Genomic DNA, 16,799 nt, shown 5'->3' with positions numbered 1-16,799 from the left:
TTTATTGCTTATTCTGAGGCTGTGTTACAGTGTAATTCTGTGGGATTTATTGGATATTCTGAGGCTCTGTTACAGTGTAATTCTGTGGGGTTTATTGGATATTCTGAGGCTGTGTTACAGTGTAATTCTGTGGGGTTTATTGGATATTCTGAGGCTGTGTTACAGTGTAATTCTGTGGGATTTATTGGTTATTCTGAGGCTGTGTTACAGTGTAGTTCTGTGGGGTTTATTGGATATTCTGAGGCTGTGTTACAGTGTAATTCTATGGGCTCAATTGGATATTCAGAGGCTGTGTTACAGTGTAGTTCTGTGGGATTTATTGCTTATTCTGAGGCTGTGTTACAGTGTAGTTCTGTGGGATTTATTGCTTATTCTGAGGCTGTGTTACAGTGTAATTCTGTGGGGTTTATTGGATATTCTGAGGCTGTGTTACAGTGTAATTCTATGGGCTCAATTGGATATTCAGAGGCTGTGTTAGTGTAGTTCTGTGGGATTTATTGCTTATTCTGAGGCTGTGTTACAGTGTAGTTCTGTGGGATTTATTGCTTATTCTGAGGCTGTGTTACAGTGTAATTCTGTGGGGTTAATTGGATATTCTGAGGCTGTGTTACAGTGTAATTCTGTGGGATTTATTGCTTATTCTGAGGCTGTGTTACAGTGTAGTTCTGTGGGATTTATTGGTTATTCTGCGGCTGTGTTACAGTGTAATTCTGTGGGATTTATTGGATATTCTGAGGCTGTGTTACAGTGTAGTTCTGTGGGATTTATTGCTTATTCTGAGGCTGTGTTACAGTGTAATTCTGTGGGATGTATTGCTTATTCTGAGGCTGTGTTACAGTGTAATTCTGTGGGGTTTATTGGATATTCTGAGGCTGTGTTACAGTGTAATTCTGTGGGATTTATTGGATATTCTGAGGCTGTGTTACAGTGTAGTTCTGTGGGATTTATTGCTTATTCTGAGGCTGTGTTACAGTGTAATTCTGTGGGGTTAATTGGATATTCTGAGGCTGTGTTACAGTGTAATTCTGTGGGATTTATTGCTTATTCTGAGGCTGTGTTACAGTGTAATTCTGTGGGATTTATTGGATATTCTGAGGGTGTGTTACAGTGTAGTTCTGTGGGATTTATTGCTTATTCTGAGGCTGTGTTACAGTGTAATTCTGTGGGATGTATTGCTTATTCTGAGGCTGTGTTACAGTGTAATTCTGTGGGATTTATTGGATATTCTGAGGCTGTGTTACAGTGTAATTCTGTGGGGTTTATTGCTTATTCTGAGGCTGTGTTACAGTGTAATTCTGTGGGGTCAATTGGATATTCTGAGGCTGTGTTACAGTGTAATTCTGTGGGATTTATTGCTTATTCTGAGGCTGTGTTACAGTGTAATTCTGTGGGGTTTATTGCTTATTCTGAGGCTGTGTTACAGTGTAATTCTGTGGGATTTATTGGATATTCTGAGGCTGTGTTACAGTGTAGTTCTGTGGGATTTATTGCTTATTCTGAGGCTGTGTTCCAGTGTAATTCTGTGGGGTCAATTGGATATTCTGAGGCTGTGTTACAGTGTAATTCTGTGGGGTTTATTGCTTATTCTGAGGCTGTGTTACAGTGTAGTTCTGTGGGATTTATTGGATATTCTGAGGCTGTGTTACAGTGTAGTTCTGTGGGATTTATTGGATATTCTGAGGCTGTGTTACAGTGTAATTCTGTGGGATTCATTGCTTATTCTGAGGCTGTGTTACAGTGTAATTCTGTGGGATTTATTGCTTATTCTGAGGCTGTGTTACAGTGTAATTCTGTGGGGTTTATTGCTTATTCTGAGGCTGTGTTACAGTGTAATTCTGTGGGGTTTATTGCTTATTCTGAGGCTGTTACAGTGTAATTCTGTGGGATTTATTGGATATTCTGAGGCTGTGTTTCAGTGTAATTCTGTGGGGTTTATTGCTTATTCTGAGGCTGTGTTACAGTGTAATTCTGTGGGGTCAATTGGATATTCTGAGGCTGTGTTACAGTGTAGTTCTGTGGGATTTATTGCTTATTCTGTGGCTGTGTTACAGTGTAGTTCTGTGGGGTCAATTGGATATTCTGAGGCTGTGTTACAGTGTAGTTCTGTGGGATTTATTGCTTATTCTGAGGCTGTGTTACAGTGTAGTTCTGTGGGATTTATTGCTTATTCTGAGGCTGTGTTACAGTGTAATTCTGTGGGGTTAATTGGATATTCTGAGGCTGTGTTACAGTGTAATTCTGTGGGATTTATTGCTTATTCTGAGGCTGTGTTACAGTGTAGTTCTGTGGGATTTATTGGTTATTCTGAGGCTGTGTTACAGTGTAATTCTGTGGGATTTATTGGATATTCTGAGGCTGTGTTACAGTGTAGTTCTGTGGGATTTATTGCTTATTCTGAGGCTGTGTTACAGTGTAATTCTGTGGGATGTATTGCTTATTCTGAGGCTGTGTTACAGTGTAATTCTGTGGGATTTATTGCTTATTCTGAGGCTGTGTTACAGTGTAATTCTGTGGGGTTTATTGCTTATTCTGAGGCTGTGTTACAGTGTAATTCTGTGGGATTTATTGGATATTCTGAGGCTGTGTTACAGTGTAGTTCTGTGGGATTTATTGCTTATTCTGAGGCTGTGTTCCAGTGTAATTCTGTGGGGTCAATTGGATATTCTGAGGCTGTGTTACAGTGTAATTCTGTGGGGTTTATTGCTTATTCTGAGGCTGTGTTACAGTGTAGTTCTGTGGGATTTATTGGATATTCTGAGGCTGTGTTATAGTGTAGTTCTGTGGGATTTATTGGATATTCTGAGGCTGTGTTACAGTGTAATTCTGTGGGATTCATTGCTTATTCTGAGGCTGTGTTACAGTGTAATTCTGTGGGATTTATTGCTTATTCTGAGGCTGTGTTACAGTGTAGTTCTGTGGGGTTTATTGCTTATTCTGAGGCTGTGTTACAGTGTAATTCTGTGGGATTTATTGCTTATTCTGAGGTTGTTACAGTGTAATTCTGTGGGATTTATTGGATATTCTGAGGCTGTGTTACAGTGTAATTCTGTGGGGTTTATTGCTTATTCTGAGGCTGTGTTACAGTGTAATTCTGTGGGGTCAATTGGATATTCTGAGGCTGTGTTACAGTGTAGTTCTGTGGGATTTATTGCTTATTCTGTGGCTGTGTTACAGTGTAGTTCTGTGGAGTCAATTGGATATTCTGAGGCTGTGTTACAGTGTAATTCTGTGGGATTTATTGCTTATTCTGAGGCTGTGTTACAGTGTAATTCTGTGGGGTCAATTGGATATTCTGAGGCTGTGTTACAGTGTAATTCTATGGGTTTTATTGCTTATTCTGAGGCTGTGTTACAGTGTAATTCTGTGGGATTTATTGCTTATTCTGAGGCTGTGTTACAGTGTAATTCTGTGGGGTTTATTGGATATTCTGAGGCTGTGTTACAGTGTAATTCTGTGGGGTTGATTGGATATTCTGAGGCTGTGTTACAGTGTAATTCTGTGGGATTTATTGCTTATTCTGAGGCTGTGTTACAGTGTAATTCTGTGGGGTTTATTGGATATTCTGAGGCTGTGTTACATTGTAATTCTCTGGGGTTTATTGGATATTCTGAGGCTGTGTTACAGTGTAATTCTGTGGGGTTTATTGGATATTCTGAGGCTGTGTTCCAGTGTAATTCTGTGGGGTTAATTGGATATTCTGAGGCTGTGTTACAGTGTAAATCTGTGGGGTTTATTGGATATTCTGAGGCTGTGTTACAGTGTAATTCTGTGGGGTTAATTGGATATTCTGAGGCTGTGTTACAGTGTAATTCTGTGGGGTTTATTGGATATTCTGAGGCTGTGTTACAGTGTAATTCTGTGGGGTTTATTGGATATTCTGAGGCTGTGTTACAGTGTAATTCTGTGGGGTTTATTGGATATTCTGAGGCTGTGTTCCAGTGTAATTCTGTGGGGTTAATTGGATATTCTGAGGCTGTGTTACAGTGTAATTCTGTGGGGTTTATTGGATATTCTGAGGCTGTGTTACAGTGTAATTCTGTGGGGTTAATTGGATATTCTGAGGCTGTGTTACAGTGTAATTCTGTGGGATTTATTGCTTATTCTGAGGCTGTGTTACAGTGTAATTCTATGGGGTCAATTGGATATTCAGAGGCTGTGTTACAGTGTCGTTCTGTGGGATTTATTGCTTATTCTGAGGCTGTGTTACAGTGTAGTTCTGTGGGATTTATTGCTTATTCTGAGGCTGTGTTACAGTGTAATTCTATGGGGTCAATTGGATATTCAGAGGCTGTGTTACAGTGTAGTTCTGTGGGATTTATTGCTTATTCTGAGGCTGTGTTACAGTGTAATTCTTTGGGGTCAATTGGATATTCAGAGGCTGTGTTACAGTGTAGTTCTGTGGGATTTATTGCTTATTCTGAGGCTGTGTTACAGTGTAGTTCTGTGGGATTTATTGCTTATTCTGAGGCTGTGTTACAGTGTAATTCTGTGGGATTTATTGGATATTCTGAGGCTCTGTTACAGTGTAGTTCTGTGGGATTTATTGGATATTCTGAGGCTGTGTTACAGTGTAATTCTGTGGGGTCAATTGGATATTCTGAGGCTGTGTTACAGTGTAATTCTGTGGAGTCAATTGGATATTCTGAGGCTGTGTTACAGTGTAATTCTGTGGAGTCAATTGGATATTCTGAGGCTGTGTTACAGTGTAATTCTGTGGGGTTTATTGGTTATTCTGAGGCTGTGTTACAGTGTAGTTCTGTGGGATTTATTGGATATTCTGAGGCTGTGTTACAGTGTAATTCTGTGGAGTCAATTGGATATTCTGAGACTGTGTTACAGTGTAATTCTGTGGGATTTATTGGTTATTCTGAGGGTGTGTTACAGTGTAATTCTGTGGGGTTAATTGGATATTCTGAGGCTGTGTTACAGTGTAATTCTGTGGGGTTAATTGGATATTCTGAGGCTGTGTTACAGTGTAATTCTGTGGGATTTATTGCTTATTCTGAGGCTGTGTTACAGTGTAATTCTGTGTGATTTATTGGTTATTCTGAGGCTGTGTTACAGTGTAATTCTGTGGGATTTATTGGATATTCTGAGGCTGTGTTACAGTGTAATTCTGTGGGATTTATTGGATATTCTGAGGCTGTGTTACAGTGTAGTTCTGTGGGATTTATTGCTTATTCTGAGGCTGTGTTACAGTGTAATTCTGTGGGGTTAATTGGATATTCTGAGGCTGTGTTACAGTGTAATTCTGTGAGATTTATTGCTTATTCTGAGGCTGTGTGACAGTGTAATTCTGTGGGATTTATTGCTTATTCTGAGGCTGTGTTACAGTGTCGTTCTGTGGGATTTATTGCTTATTCTGAGGCTGTGTTACAGTGTAATTCTGTGGGGTCAATTGGATATTCTGAGGCTGTGTTACAGTGTAATTCTGTGGGGTTTATTGGATATTCTGAGGCTGTGTTACAGTGTAATTCTGTGGGGTTAATTAGATATTCTGAGGCTGTGTTACAGTGTAATTCTGTGGGATTTATTGGATATTCTGAGGCTGTGTTACAGTGTAATTCTGTGGGGTCAATTGGATATTCTGAGGCTCTGTTACAGTGTAATTCTGTGGGATTTATTGCTTATTCAGAGGCTGTGTTACAGTGTAATTCTGTGGGATTTATTGCTTATTCTGAGGCTGTGTTACAGGCTAATTCTGTGGGATTTATTGGATATTCTGAGGCTGTGTTACAGTGTAATTCTGTGGGATTTATTGCTTATTCTGAGGCTGTGTTACAGTGTAATTCTGTGGGATTTATTGGATATTCTGAGGCTGTGTTACAGTGTAATTCTGTGGGGTCAATTGGATATTCTGAGGCTCTGTTACAGTGTAATTCTGTGGGATTTATTGCTTATTCAGAGGCTGTGTTACAGTGTAATTCTGTGGGATTTATTGGATATTCTGAGGCTGTGTTGCAGTGTAGTTCTGTGGGATTTATTGCTTATTCTGAGGCTGTGTTACAGTGTAGTTCTGTGGGATTTATTGCTTATTCTGAGGCTGTGTTTCAGTGTAATTCTGTGGGATTTATTGCTTATTCTGAGGCTGTTACAGTGTACTTCTGTGGGGTTTATTGGTTATTCTGAGGCTGTGTTACAGTGTAATTCTGTGGGATTTATTGGATATTCTGAGGCTGTGTTACAGTGTAATTCTGTGGGATTTATTGCTTATTCTGAGGCTGTGTTACAGTGTAATTCTGTGGGATTCATTGCTTATTCTGAGGCTGTTACAGTGTACTTCTGTGGGGTTTATTGGTTATTCTGAGGCTGTGTTACAGTGTAATTCTGTGGGATTTATTGGATATTCTGAGGCTGTGTTACAGTGTAGTTCTGTGGGATTTATTGCTTATTCTGAGGCTGTGTTACAGTGTAATTCTGTGGGGTTTATTGCTTATTCTGAGGCTGTGTTACAGTGTAATTCTGTGGGGTCAATTGCTTATTCTGAGGCTGTGTTGCAGTGTAGTTCTGTGGGATTTATTGCTTATTCTGAGGCTGTGTTACAGTGTAGTTCTGTGGGATTTATTGCTTATTCTGAGGCTGTATTACAGTGTAATTCTGTGGGATTTATTGCTTATTCTGAGGCTGTGTTACAGTGTAATTCTGTGGGAATTATTGCTTATTCTGAGGCTCTGTTGCAATGGAATTCTTTGGGTTTCACTGATGCTGTTGATGGTTGTCACTAACTCTCTTTGCAGTTCTTTCACCTGGATGTGTATAACAGTGATGGCTCCCCTCTAACTGTGGATCAGATTCACATGCAGTTGCAGCGTATCCGGAATCTTTCTTGGAAAACGGACAAGGAGCCACTGGGTGTGCTCACCAGTGATCACAGGAACACGTGGGGACAGGCCTACAATACCCTCATGAAAGGTAGAATCTAGGAATGATTGCAATGCTGGAAAGGGGATGAACCCATTTGGTTTTTAAACTAAATTGTGAGAAATAGATGACTGGTTTGTAATATCATGATTCAATTTTAATCTCGATAAAGCTTCCACAAGTTAACTCAATTGAGCCCAGAGTTATTTAAGACTGATTCAATGTTGTCAAGTGCACCACTAAGTGGAGGAAGCTGTTGGGTTTGGGGGAGAGTTTGAGAAAGAAATGGCAAAGATCATCAGTATTAGTACGTACAGTCGACCTGAAGATGAAGCAGGGATAGGACTGACTCAGATCACCAAGAAGGCTTAGGACATCTCAGCCATCCTGTCAGGGAACATTACCCAATTTAAGAAGATCCAGATTTTTGAGGGAAGAGTGGAAAAGGTATTACGGAAAACTACAATAGGAAAGATGTGTCACTGCCCAGTTTTCTGAAGAATCCCCACTATTCATGTAGCACAAATGAAATATGGTTTTACACCTGATCTGTGAAGATTGTTTTCCCCACAGTGTTATTTTTGAATTGGGATTTCCTTCCATTCTGGTTAAAGGCCTTTAAATTTTTCTCTTTTGTCACCAATTCTGTGAGAATGGTTACAGCACAGAAGGAGGCCAGTCTGCCCATTGAGCCTGTGCTGGCTCACTGCAAGTACGGTTTAGTTAGTCCCACTCCCCTGCCCTGTCTCCAGAGCTTTGCAGATGTTTTCCCTCAACTGCTTACCCAATTCTCCTGTGAAAGCCCTGATTGAATCTGCCTCCACCACTCTCTCAGGTAGTGTATTTCCACATCCTAACCACACCACTTTCTGAATAGACAAGTTTTTCCTCATGTTGCCTTTAGTTATTGTGCCAATCACTTTAAACCTGTGTCCTCTGGTTCTTGACTCTTTTGCTAAGGGGAACATTTTGCTCTCTAATCTATCTAGACCCCTCATGGGTTTGAACATCTCCCTCAAATCTGCTCTCACCTTTTCTCAGGAGAAATAGCCCCAGTTTCTCCAATCTGTCCACAGAACTGAAGTCCCTCATCCCTACAACCATTCTCGTAAATCTTTTGATTAGATTAGAGATACAGCACTGAAACAGGCCCTTCGGCCCACCGAGTCTGTGCCGACCATCAACCACCCATTTATACTAATCCTACACTAATCCTATATTCCTACCAAACATCCCCACCTGTCCCTATATTTCCCTACCACCTACCTATACTAGTGACAATTTATAATGGTCAATTTACCTACCAACCTGCAAGTCTTTTGGCTTGTGGGAGGAAACCGGAGCACCCGGAGAAAACCCACGCAGACACAGGGAGAACTTGCAACCTCCACACAGGCAGTACCCAGAATCGAACCCGGGTCCCTGGAGCTGTGAGGCTGCAGTGCTAACCACTGCGCCACTGTGCCGCCCTCCCGAAAACCTTCACATCCTTCTGAAAGTGTGGTGCCCAGAATTAGACAGAGTACTCCAGATGTGGCCGAACCAGTGTTTTATAAAGGCTCACCATAACTTCCTACTGTTGGCAGTATTTTATGCTCCATACGTTAAGGACTGTATGTCAGGAATACAATGTGTAATGGCTCATTCGCAAGAACTAGAACTGGAGGATAAGTGAACATTTAATTTAGATAGAGAGTTACCTTGTATTGGATACTGTTCCTACAAATATAATGTACATACAGTTCCTGTATATATAATGTACAATGTGCTCCTTGATGTGTCTAAAATGATGAAAGGATTTGACACAGTAGACACAGAGATTTTATTTCCTCTGGTGGGCAAATCAAGAACAAGAGTGCACAAATTTAAAATTCGAGCTCGGCCGTTCAAAAACAAAATCAGGGAGTACTTTGTCAAACAAAGGGAAGTGAAAATCTGGAACTCTTTCCCCTGCCATTCCCCTCCCAACCCCCCAAATGGCTGTGGATGCTAGGGGCCAATTGAACTTTCTAAGACTGAGACTGGTAAGGATGTTAAGGGAAGTGATGTAGGTCAAAGGCATGTAAATGGAGTTGAGTTACACACCACCCGTGATCTGGTTAAATAGTGAAATAGGCTCAGGTGGCTGAATGGCCTCCTCACATTCCTTTATTTTTTACTTTCCCTTCTGTAACACAGCAATTGATATCTTCCTCAGACAAACTGAACAGAGAATCGGTGCGGGCCATTCAGAAGAGTATTTTCACCGTGTGTCTCGATTCTCCAGTCCTGAAGATCTCTGAGGAGAAGTACACCAGCCGCATGGCAGCTCAGATGCTGCATGGAGGAGGAAGCTACTCGAACAGTGGAAACCGTTGGTTTGACAAAACTCTGCAGGTACAAGAGACCGAGGCAGCACGCTGAACTCATTATACTGTAAAAAGAGGTGTAGTTCCTTGATGCCCTCAGTGAAATGCTTTCCATAAAGAAATTGCATTGAGCATTCAGAAGTATTATTATTTACAATGTCTTAAAGCATTAAATTCCATATCGATCCAGTGCTGGGAGCTATTACATGTGGGAGCTCAATGTGATTTGTACAGGAAGTGTGTGCTAGTTACATGCTTGCTGCATGTGCGAAGTTAGATAAATGAATACTAGCTGTTTTATCATTCCTTGCATGAAGATAATGGCTCCTCTGCCGGGCACACAATTTGTACCGTTTACACTCTTCTTACACCAGGAGTGCGGGGACATATAGACTTTGTTTACTGTGTTCATTGGGTTCTTCACAAAAATAAGAGTAGATTGATATCCGGTTGAGTAGAATGTAAAGGTTGGGGATAAATAATTGATAAGAGATGATTGGATAGTCCAGGGAATATTTTTGAAAATAATTTATCCTTGGGATGTGAACAATGATGCCAAGGTCACATTTATTACCCTCGTCCCTAGTTGCCTTGCCGACTTGTTTTTTTTTTACAACCGAGAGCATCAACCTGACAGTGGGACTAGAGTCATGACTAGGCCAGACCTGGTAGAAATCCAGTCGTGAATGGTGGTGGACAATTAAACAACTAACTGGAGGAGGTGGCTCCACAAATATCTTCATCCTCAATGATGGGGGAGCCCAGCACATCAGTGCGAATGATAAGGCTGAAGCATTTGCAACAATCTTCAGCCAGAAGTGCCAAGTGGATGATCCATCTCGGCCCCCCTCCTGAAGTTCCCAGCATCACAGATGCCAGTCTTCAGCCAGTTGGATTCACTCCACATGATGTCAAGAAATGACTGAAGGCACTGGATACTACAAAGGCTACGACCCTGACAAAATTCCAGCAACAGTATTGAAGACTTGTGCTCCAGAACTTGCTGCGCCCCTAGCCAAGCTGTTCCAGTACAGCTACAACACTGGCATCTACCTGACAATGTGAAAAATTGCCCAGGTATGTCCTGTACACAAAAAGCAGGACAAATCCAACCTGGCCAATTACTGCCCCATCAGTCTACTCTCAATCATCAGTAAAGTGATGGAAGGTGTCGTTGACAGTGCTATCAAGCGGCACTTGCTTAGCAATAATCTGCTCAGTGACGCTCAATTTGGGTTCTGCCAGGGCCACTCAGCTCCTGACCTCATTACAGCCTTGGTTCAAACATGGACAAAAGAGCTGAACTCAAGAGGTGAGGTGAGAGTGACTGCCCTTGACATCAAGGCAGCATTTGACTGAGTATGATATCAAGGAGCCCTAGCAAAACTGGAGTCAATGGGAATCAGGGGGAAAACTCTCTACTGTTTGGAGTCATCCCTAGCACAAAAGTAGATGATTATGGTTGGTGGAGGTCACCAGGACATTACTGCAGGAGTTCCTCAGGGTAGTGTCCTAGGCCCAGCCATCTTCAGCTGCTTCATCAATGACCTTCCTTCAATCATAAGGTCAGAAGTGGGGATGTTCGCTGATGATTGCACAATGTTCAGCACCATTCACGACTCCTCAGATACTGAAGCAGTCCGTGTAGAAATGCAGCAAGACCTGGACAATATCCAGGCTTGGGCTGATAAGTGGCAAGTAACATTTGCACCTGACAAGTGCCAGGCAATGACCATCTCCAACAAGAGAGAATCTACCCATCCCCCCTTGACATTCAACAGCATTAACATTGCTGAATCTCCCACTACCAACATCCTGGGCGTTACCATTGACCAGAAACTGAACTGGAGTAACCATATAAATACCGTGGCTACAAGAGCAGGTCAGAGGCTAGGAATCGTGCGGCAAGTAACTCACCTCCTAACTCCCCAAAGCCTGTCCACCATCTACAAGGCACAAGTCAGGAGTGTGATGGAATACTCTCCACTTGCCAGGATGAGTGCAGCTGCAATACACTCAAGAAGCTCGACACCATCCAGGACAAAGCTGCCCACTTGATTGGCTCCCTGTCCACAAACATTCACTCCCTCCACCAATGACGCACAGTGGCAGCAGAGTGTACATTGACAAGATGCACTGCAGCAACTCACCAAGGCTACTCAGGCAGTACCTTCCAAACCCGTGACCTCTCCCACCTAGAAGGACAAGGGCAGCAAATGCATAGGAACAGCACCACCTGCAAGTTCCCCTCCAAGCCACACACCATCCTGACTTGGAACTATATCACCGTTCCTGGGTCAAAATCCTGGATCACCCTTCCTAACAGCACTGTGAGTGTACCTACCCCACATGGACTGCAGCGGTTCAATAAGGCACCACCACCACCTTCTCAAAGACAATTAGAGATGGGCAATAAATGTTGGCCTAGCCAGTGATGCCCACATCCCATGAATGAATAAAAAAAGCACGTTTCCTTCGCAGTGAGCCAGTGGAATTTTTATGGCACTCTGCATCCCTTCATGGTCATTCATTCTCGGACTGCCCACAAATGGCCAGATCGTTCCCTAAATTTCTGAACTTGTCATGATATAATTTAAACTCACTGGGTTGCTTGTCCAGTACTGTAATCACTACTGTTTCAATCTCAGTGAGACCATTCACATTAAAATATGAGTTACGAACCTGGAGCCCAATTTAAAGAATTACAAGATTTCATATTTGAAGACTTTTATTAGAAAAACTAAACTAGAAGAAATCCCCATTAACTAAGTAGTACTTTGGAAGTAGTTGATCGTCCAATTTACAAAGAAAAGTATTTTCTTATTTCTTCTTTGGCCTCCTTGTCTCGAGAGACAATGGGTAAGCGCCTGGAGGTGGTCAGTGGTGTGTGGAGCAGCGCCTGGAGTGGCTATAAAGGCCAATTCTAGAGTGACAGGCTCTTCCACAGGTGCTGCAGAAAAATTTGTTTGTTGGGGCTGTTACACAGTTGGCTCTCTCCTTGCACTTCTGTCTTTTTTCCTGCCAACTGCTAAGTCTCTTCGACTCGCTACTCATTAGCCCTGCCTTTATGGCTGCCCGCCAGCTCTGGCGAACGCTGGCAACTGACTCCCACAACTTGTGATCAATGTCACAGGACTTCATGTCACGTTTGCAGACGTCTTTAAAGCGGAGACATGGACAGCCGGTGGGTCTGATACCAGTGGCGAACTCGCTGTACAATGTGTAAAACACTTGAAAACCACACTTACGCATTACACAATCCTCTTTGATGGAAAAATCTTTGTGGTTAAAAATCCCAAATTCCTCCCAGTTGCAATGGGTTGGATTGCCCAGAGCTTTTCAAAAATCCATATCTTCTTCATTCATTTCTCTGAACACTTTCAACCTGGACATCTGTGGAGGCAATTCCTGGTGATCCTGTTGGTCTTTTCTTCTCTGCAAATTTCAACTTTCAGAACAAGTTTGAGTCTTCACAGCCTTTTGCTGTGAATCTTCTGAGAGCAGCCGTTCCCTCTCTCTCTCAAGACTGCCACCGCCAGTTGTCCTCCTTTCTTACAGCCTGTCTATCTTCAGAAAATCTGTTACATTTATCTGGAATCACAAGTCAATAGCCTGTTATCCTTTTCCAATATGCAAAGTCCACAAGTCTGGCTTCAGCAGAGCCACCTGAGATTTTCATTGTTTCCAGCTACCATGCACATTTACATCTTTAGAATCACCTGACTCCTTGTTTATAATCTGAAAATCTGGGAAGGTGAAACCCATTGTTCTTCAGATGCTAGAACCCTGCAGCCTCTACTTTTCAAAAAAAAACTTTGATCTGTTTGTTTGATCTGACAAGTTCCCTGTTGTCCTGGTAACCAAGATTTCTGTCTTATCCTAGTTCTGATTCTGAATGCAAATTAATTTTACCTGGTGTATATCATGTATGAATGAAGAAAATAAACCAGCTGGACTAATGTCCTGCAATATCTCTTGTACCTGAGTATCTAAGATTATCTGATTATGTTACAGTTCATTGTCGGGGAGGATGGATCCTGTGGTGTTATATATGAACAGTCTTCTGCAGAGGGCCCACCCATTGTCACCATATTAGATCATGTTCTAGATTATTGGTAAGAAAGTGCAGAATGAAGCAAAATCCTTTTTAGTGACTTACTTAAGATGTTGTTTAACTTCTAAATGTGTCCCCATTTTTCTCCTCTTGTATTATCTGTGCTTAAGAGAGCATGCAGATGATTGAAAATTGACTTAATTCAGAAGACTGATAATTACTGTTGTTGATATAGAGGGGATGTGCATAGTGTGTTTGCTTTTGTCTGCTATTTGAATAGAGACATTAACTTATTTATATCAATTATGTTACGGCCTCTGTTAGGATAGCAGCAGAGCAAAGTCAAGTGAGCATCTTTGGCATTCAGCACTGGTCTACCAATAAAGAAAGACTTGCATTTATTGAGCACCTTTCACAACCACAGGACAACCCAAAATGCTTTACAGCCAGTGAAATACTTTCGAAGTGTCGTCACTGTTGTAATGTAGAATACATGGTAGCCAACTTACACACAGCAAGCTCCCACAAACAGCAATGTGATAATGACCAGATAATCTGTTTTAGTGATGTTGATTGAGGGATAAATATTGGTTAAGATACCTGGGATAATTCCCCTGCTCTTCTTCAAAATAGTGCCTTGGGGTCTTTTACGTCCACCTGAGAGGCTAGATGGGGCCTTGGTTTAACATCTCAGTCAACAGACAACACCTCCGACAGTGCAGCCCTCCCTCAGGACTGTACCGGAGTGTCAGTTTTAATTTGTGTTCAAGTCCTGGAGTAAGACTTGAACCCCACAACCTTCTGACTCTGAGGCAAGAGTGCTACCAACTAAGCCACAAATGACACCCGTCCATGTCACCAGCATTGTATTCAGACATCATTTTTAACTTCGCACAAGCCATTAAGTCTTTACACTAGACATGAATGGTCACCCCTGAAGAATTACTATGCAGCGTTGAGTAGAAATTGGACCCAAATATTTTCTATCTGTGTTTTTAATTGATGGATACAATTCAATCTAATTTGCAGATGTACAGCCCATTGAATAGTATTCCGAGTACTTTTATACTCTACTTAACAATAAACATGGCTCTTGTTTAGTCAGGAGTGATTTAATAGCTGCAGAGATGGCAGAACAATCTGATATTTTTATTCAGGGTACATTTGGAAGTCAGTTTAATCTGGTAAATATATGGAATTTGTTTAAAGTAAGAAATGTGTGAAGAACTATGTATATCTTTGTGGTTTTCCATGATCAGTCTGAACACCCCAAATAGGAGGTTGTAAGTTTAAACCCCTGGGCAGTGCTTTAATGGAGACAGGGATGGAGCGCTGAATCCAAAAGTCAGTGTGAGATTTGGAAGGGTCGGAACCAGTTGTAAGGCAGGTTAGTTCCATCTCCCACTGGATGGGACGACAGTAACACATCCCTGCCCACTGTCTCCACTGACTGACATGGACAACAGCTGTAACCAGTTTCTTAACTCGGGCTCACTTGACCTCTGTAGGGAATGAGGTGATATGTATATAATGAACGTCCAGCATTATCTTTGTATAATACTTAACTTTTAATTGATGCCGTGCTGTGTTTTAAAAAAAAATCAATGTTCTTGTTTATGGAAGATAAAAACCTTAAATTCATGTATGGCCTTTCTAGTAAGGACCCAGATACAGTTCGAGCTCCCATGATTCCTCTGCCATTACCCAAGAAACTTTATTTTTACATCACTCCAGAGATAAAAAGAGACATTGAGCACGCCAAACAGAATCTGGACATGTGAGTATTGTAGCTGTCAGTTATGCCTGATGTATTTGTGGGATTGGATGCATGTAATGAAAGAAAGCCTAAATGTTTAGAACCCGCTATTCAACTGTCTTATTTATACATCACCGTCCAATCTAGTTTTTCCTCTTCCTTCTCAGAGCGTGAGCTTCCACCCTGTACAATGGATTCAATATAATCCTGAATGCACAAAAGCTCACAGAGAGGAGATTTCCTCTGTGCGCTCAGTGTGGTGAAATTGTAACCATGTCTATAAAGAATATACTTACAATTTTGCCACAGGAAATCTCACCAGGAAATCTCACTGAGTGTCTGCCCAGAAGCCATCGGGGTAGAGTTTCCATTTTATTACGTGAGTTTTTTTCCGGAGCAATGACATGAAATTGGCTAAACCAGCCCAAAGGATCACGGAATTCCAAATTCAGCACAAATCAAGTTTTCACAATCTTGGGCAATAGTTTAGAAAACATCGAACTAGAAGCTGGCCCCATGCATAAAACTGGCCATGATTGCAGGACGAAGTGGTCACCATTGGGAGTTTCCACAAATTGCGCCTATTTCCTGGCTTTCCAGGAAGCTCTGAAAATTAAGCTGGTTCTTTTGGGTGCAAGGATACAAATAGGAACACTTTTGAAAGTTATTTTTTATTCATTCATGGGATGAGGGTGTCACCGGCAAGGACAGCATTTGTTGCCCATCCCAAATTGCCCCTGAAAAGGTAGTGATGAGCTGCCATTTAGAACTGCTGCAGTCCAGGTCCAAGTGTAGGCACAGTCACAGTGCTGTTAGGAAGGGAGTTCCAGGATCTTGATCCAGCGATTGTGAAGGAACGGCGATATAGTTCCAAGTCAGGATGGTGTGTGAGTTGGAGGGCAACTTGCAGATGGTGCCTGCTGCCCTTGCTCTTCTGGGTGGTAGAGGTTGTGGGTTTGTGAGGTACTGTTGAAGGGGTTTCAGTAAGTTACTGCAGTGCATCTTGTAGATGGTACACACTGCTGCCACTGTGCACTGGTGGTGGATGGAGTGAACATTTAAGGTGATGGATGGGATGTCGATCAAGCGAGTTGCTTTGTCCTGGATGATGTCAAGCTTCTTGAGTGTTGTTGGAGCTGCACCCATCCAGGCAAGTGGAGAGTATTCCATCACACTCCTGACTTGTGCCTTGTAGCTGGATAGGCTTTGAAGAATCAGGATGTGGGTTACTCACCACATAATAGCCAGCCTCTGACCTGCTCTTGCAGCTACAGTACTTATGTGGTTGGTCCAGTTAAGTTTCTGGTCAATGGTAACGTCCAGGATGTTGATGGTGGGGGATTCAGCGATGGTAATGCAATTGAATGTCAAGGGGAGATGGTTAGATTCACTCATTAGAGATGCTCATTGCCTGGCACTTGTGTGGCACAAATGCTACTTTTTACTGACTAAGAAACTGACCAGTATAACTAGCAAATATTCCTATACATATTTTAAAAGTCATTTTTAGTGATTTAAAATGCTTATTTTTTGTGATGAACCCTATTAATAAAATTGCACCAAGTTACCACTCTTAAAATATATCAAAAAATATTTTTTGAAGCAAGTTTGAAAACAACAATAACATTTTGAAATGGTACCTGATTGCCCTGGCTGATGAGGAATTTTGTGTTTGGCGGTATGCAAATGAGTTTGAACGGAAACTCCAGGATAAATCACTACTCAAGATTGGCAGCGTTTGCACCTGGATCACTGATTTGTAGCCACCAGGGAAACTCTA

The 16,799-nt window shown here is 41.9% G+C and overlaps 1 protein-coding gene across 2 annotated transcripts in view; it reads left to right on the top strand.

The window, feature by feature from the left end:
- LOC137346099 (carnitine O-acetyltransferase-like) overlaps positions 1–16,799 on the top strand; it is a 64,218-nt gene that overhangs the window by 32,480 nt on the left and 14,939 nt on the right. For both annotated transcript variants that reach the window (XM_068009395.1, XM_068009396.1), the window contains exons 7-10: positions 6,738–6,912; positions 9,059–9,237; positions 13,224–13,324; positions 14,921–15,040. In XM_068009395.1, the coding sequence (XP_067865496.1) occupies positions 6,738–6,912; positions 9,059–9,237; positions 13,224–13,324; positions 14,921–15,040 (575 nt within the window). The remainder of the gene's footprint in view (positions 1–6,737; positions 6,913–9,058; positions 9,238–13,223; positions 13,325–14,920; positions 15,041–16,799) is intronic.

This window comes from Heterodontus francisci, chromosome 29 (assembly GCF_036365525.1).
Source record: "Heterodontus francisci isolate sHetFra1 chromosome 29, sHetFra1.hap1, whole genome shotgun sequence".
Taxonomy (NCBI): Eukaryota; Metazoa; Chordata; class Chondrichthyes; order Heterodontiformes; family Heterodontidae; genus Heterodontus; species Heterodontus francisci.
This window is presented reverse-complemented; position numbering and strand designations above follow the sequence as displayed.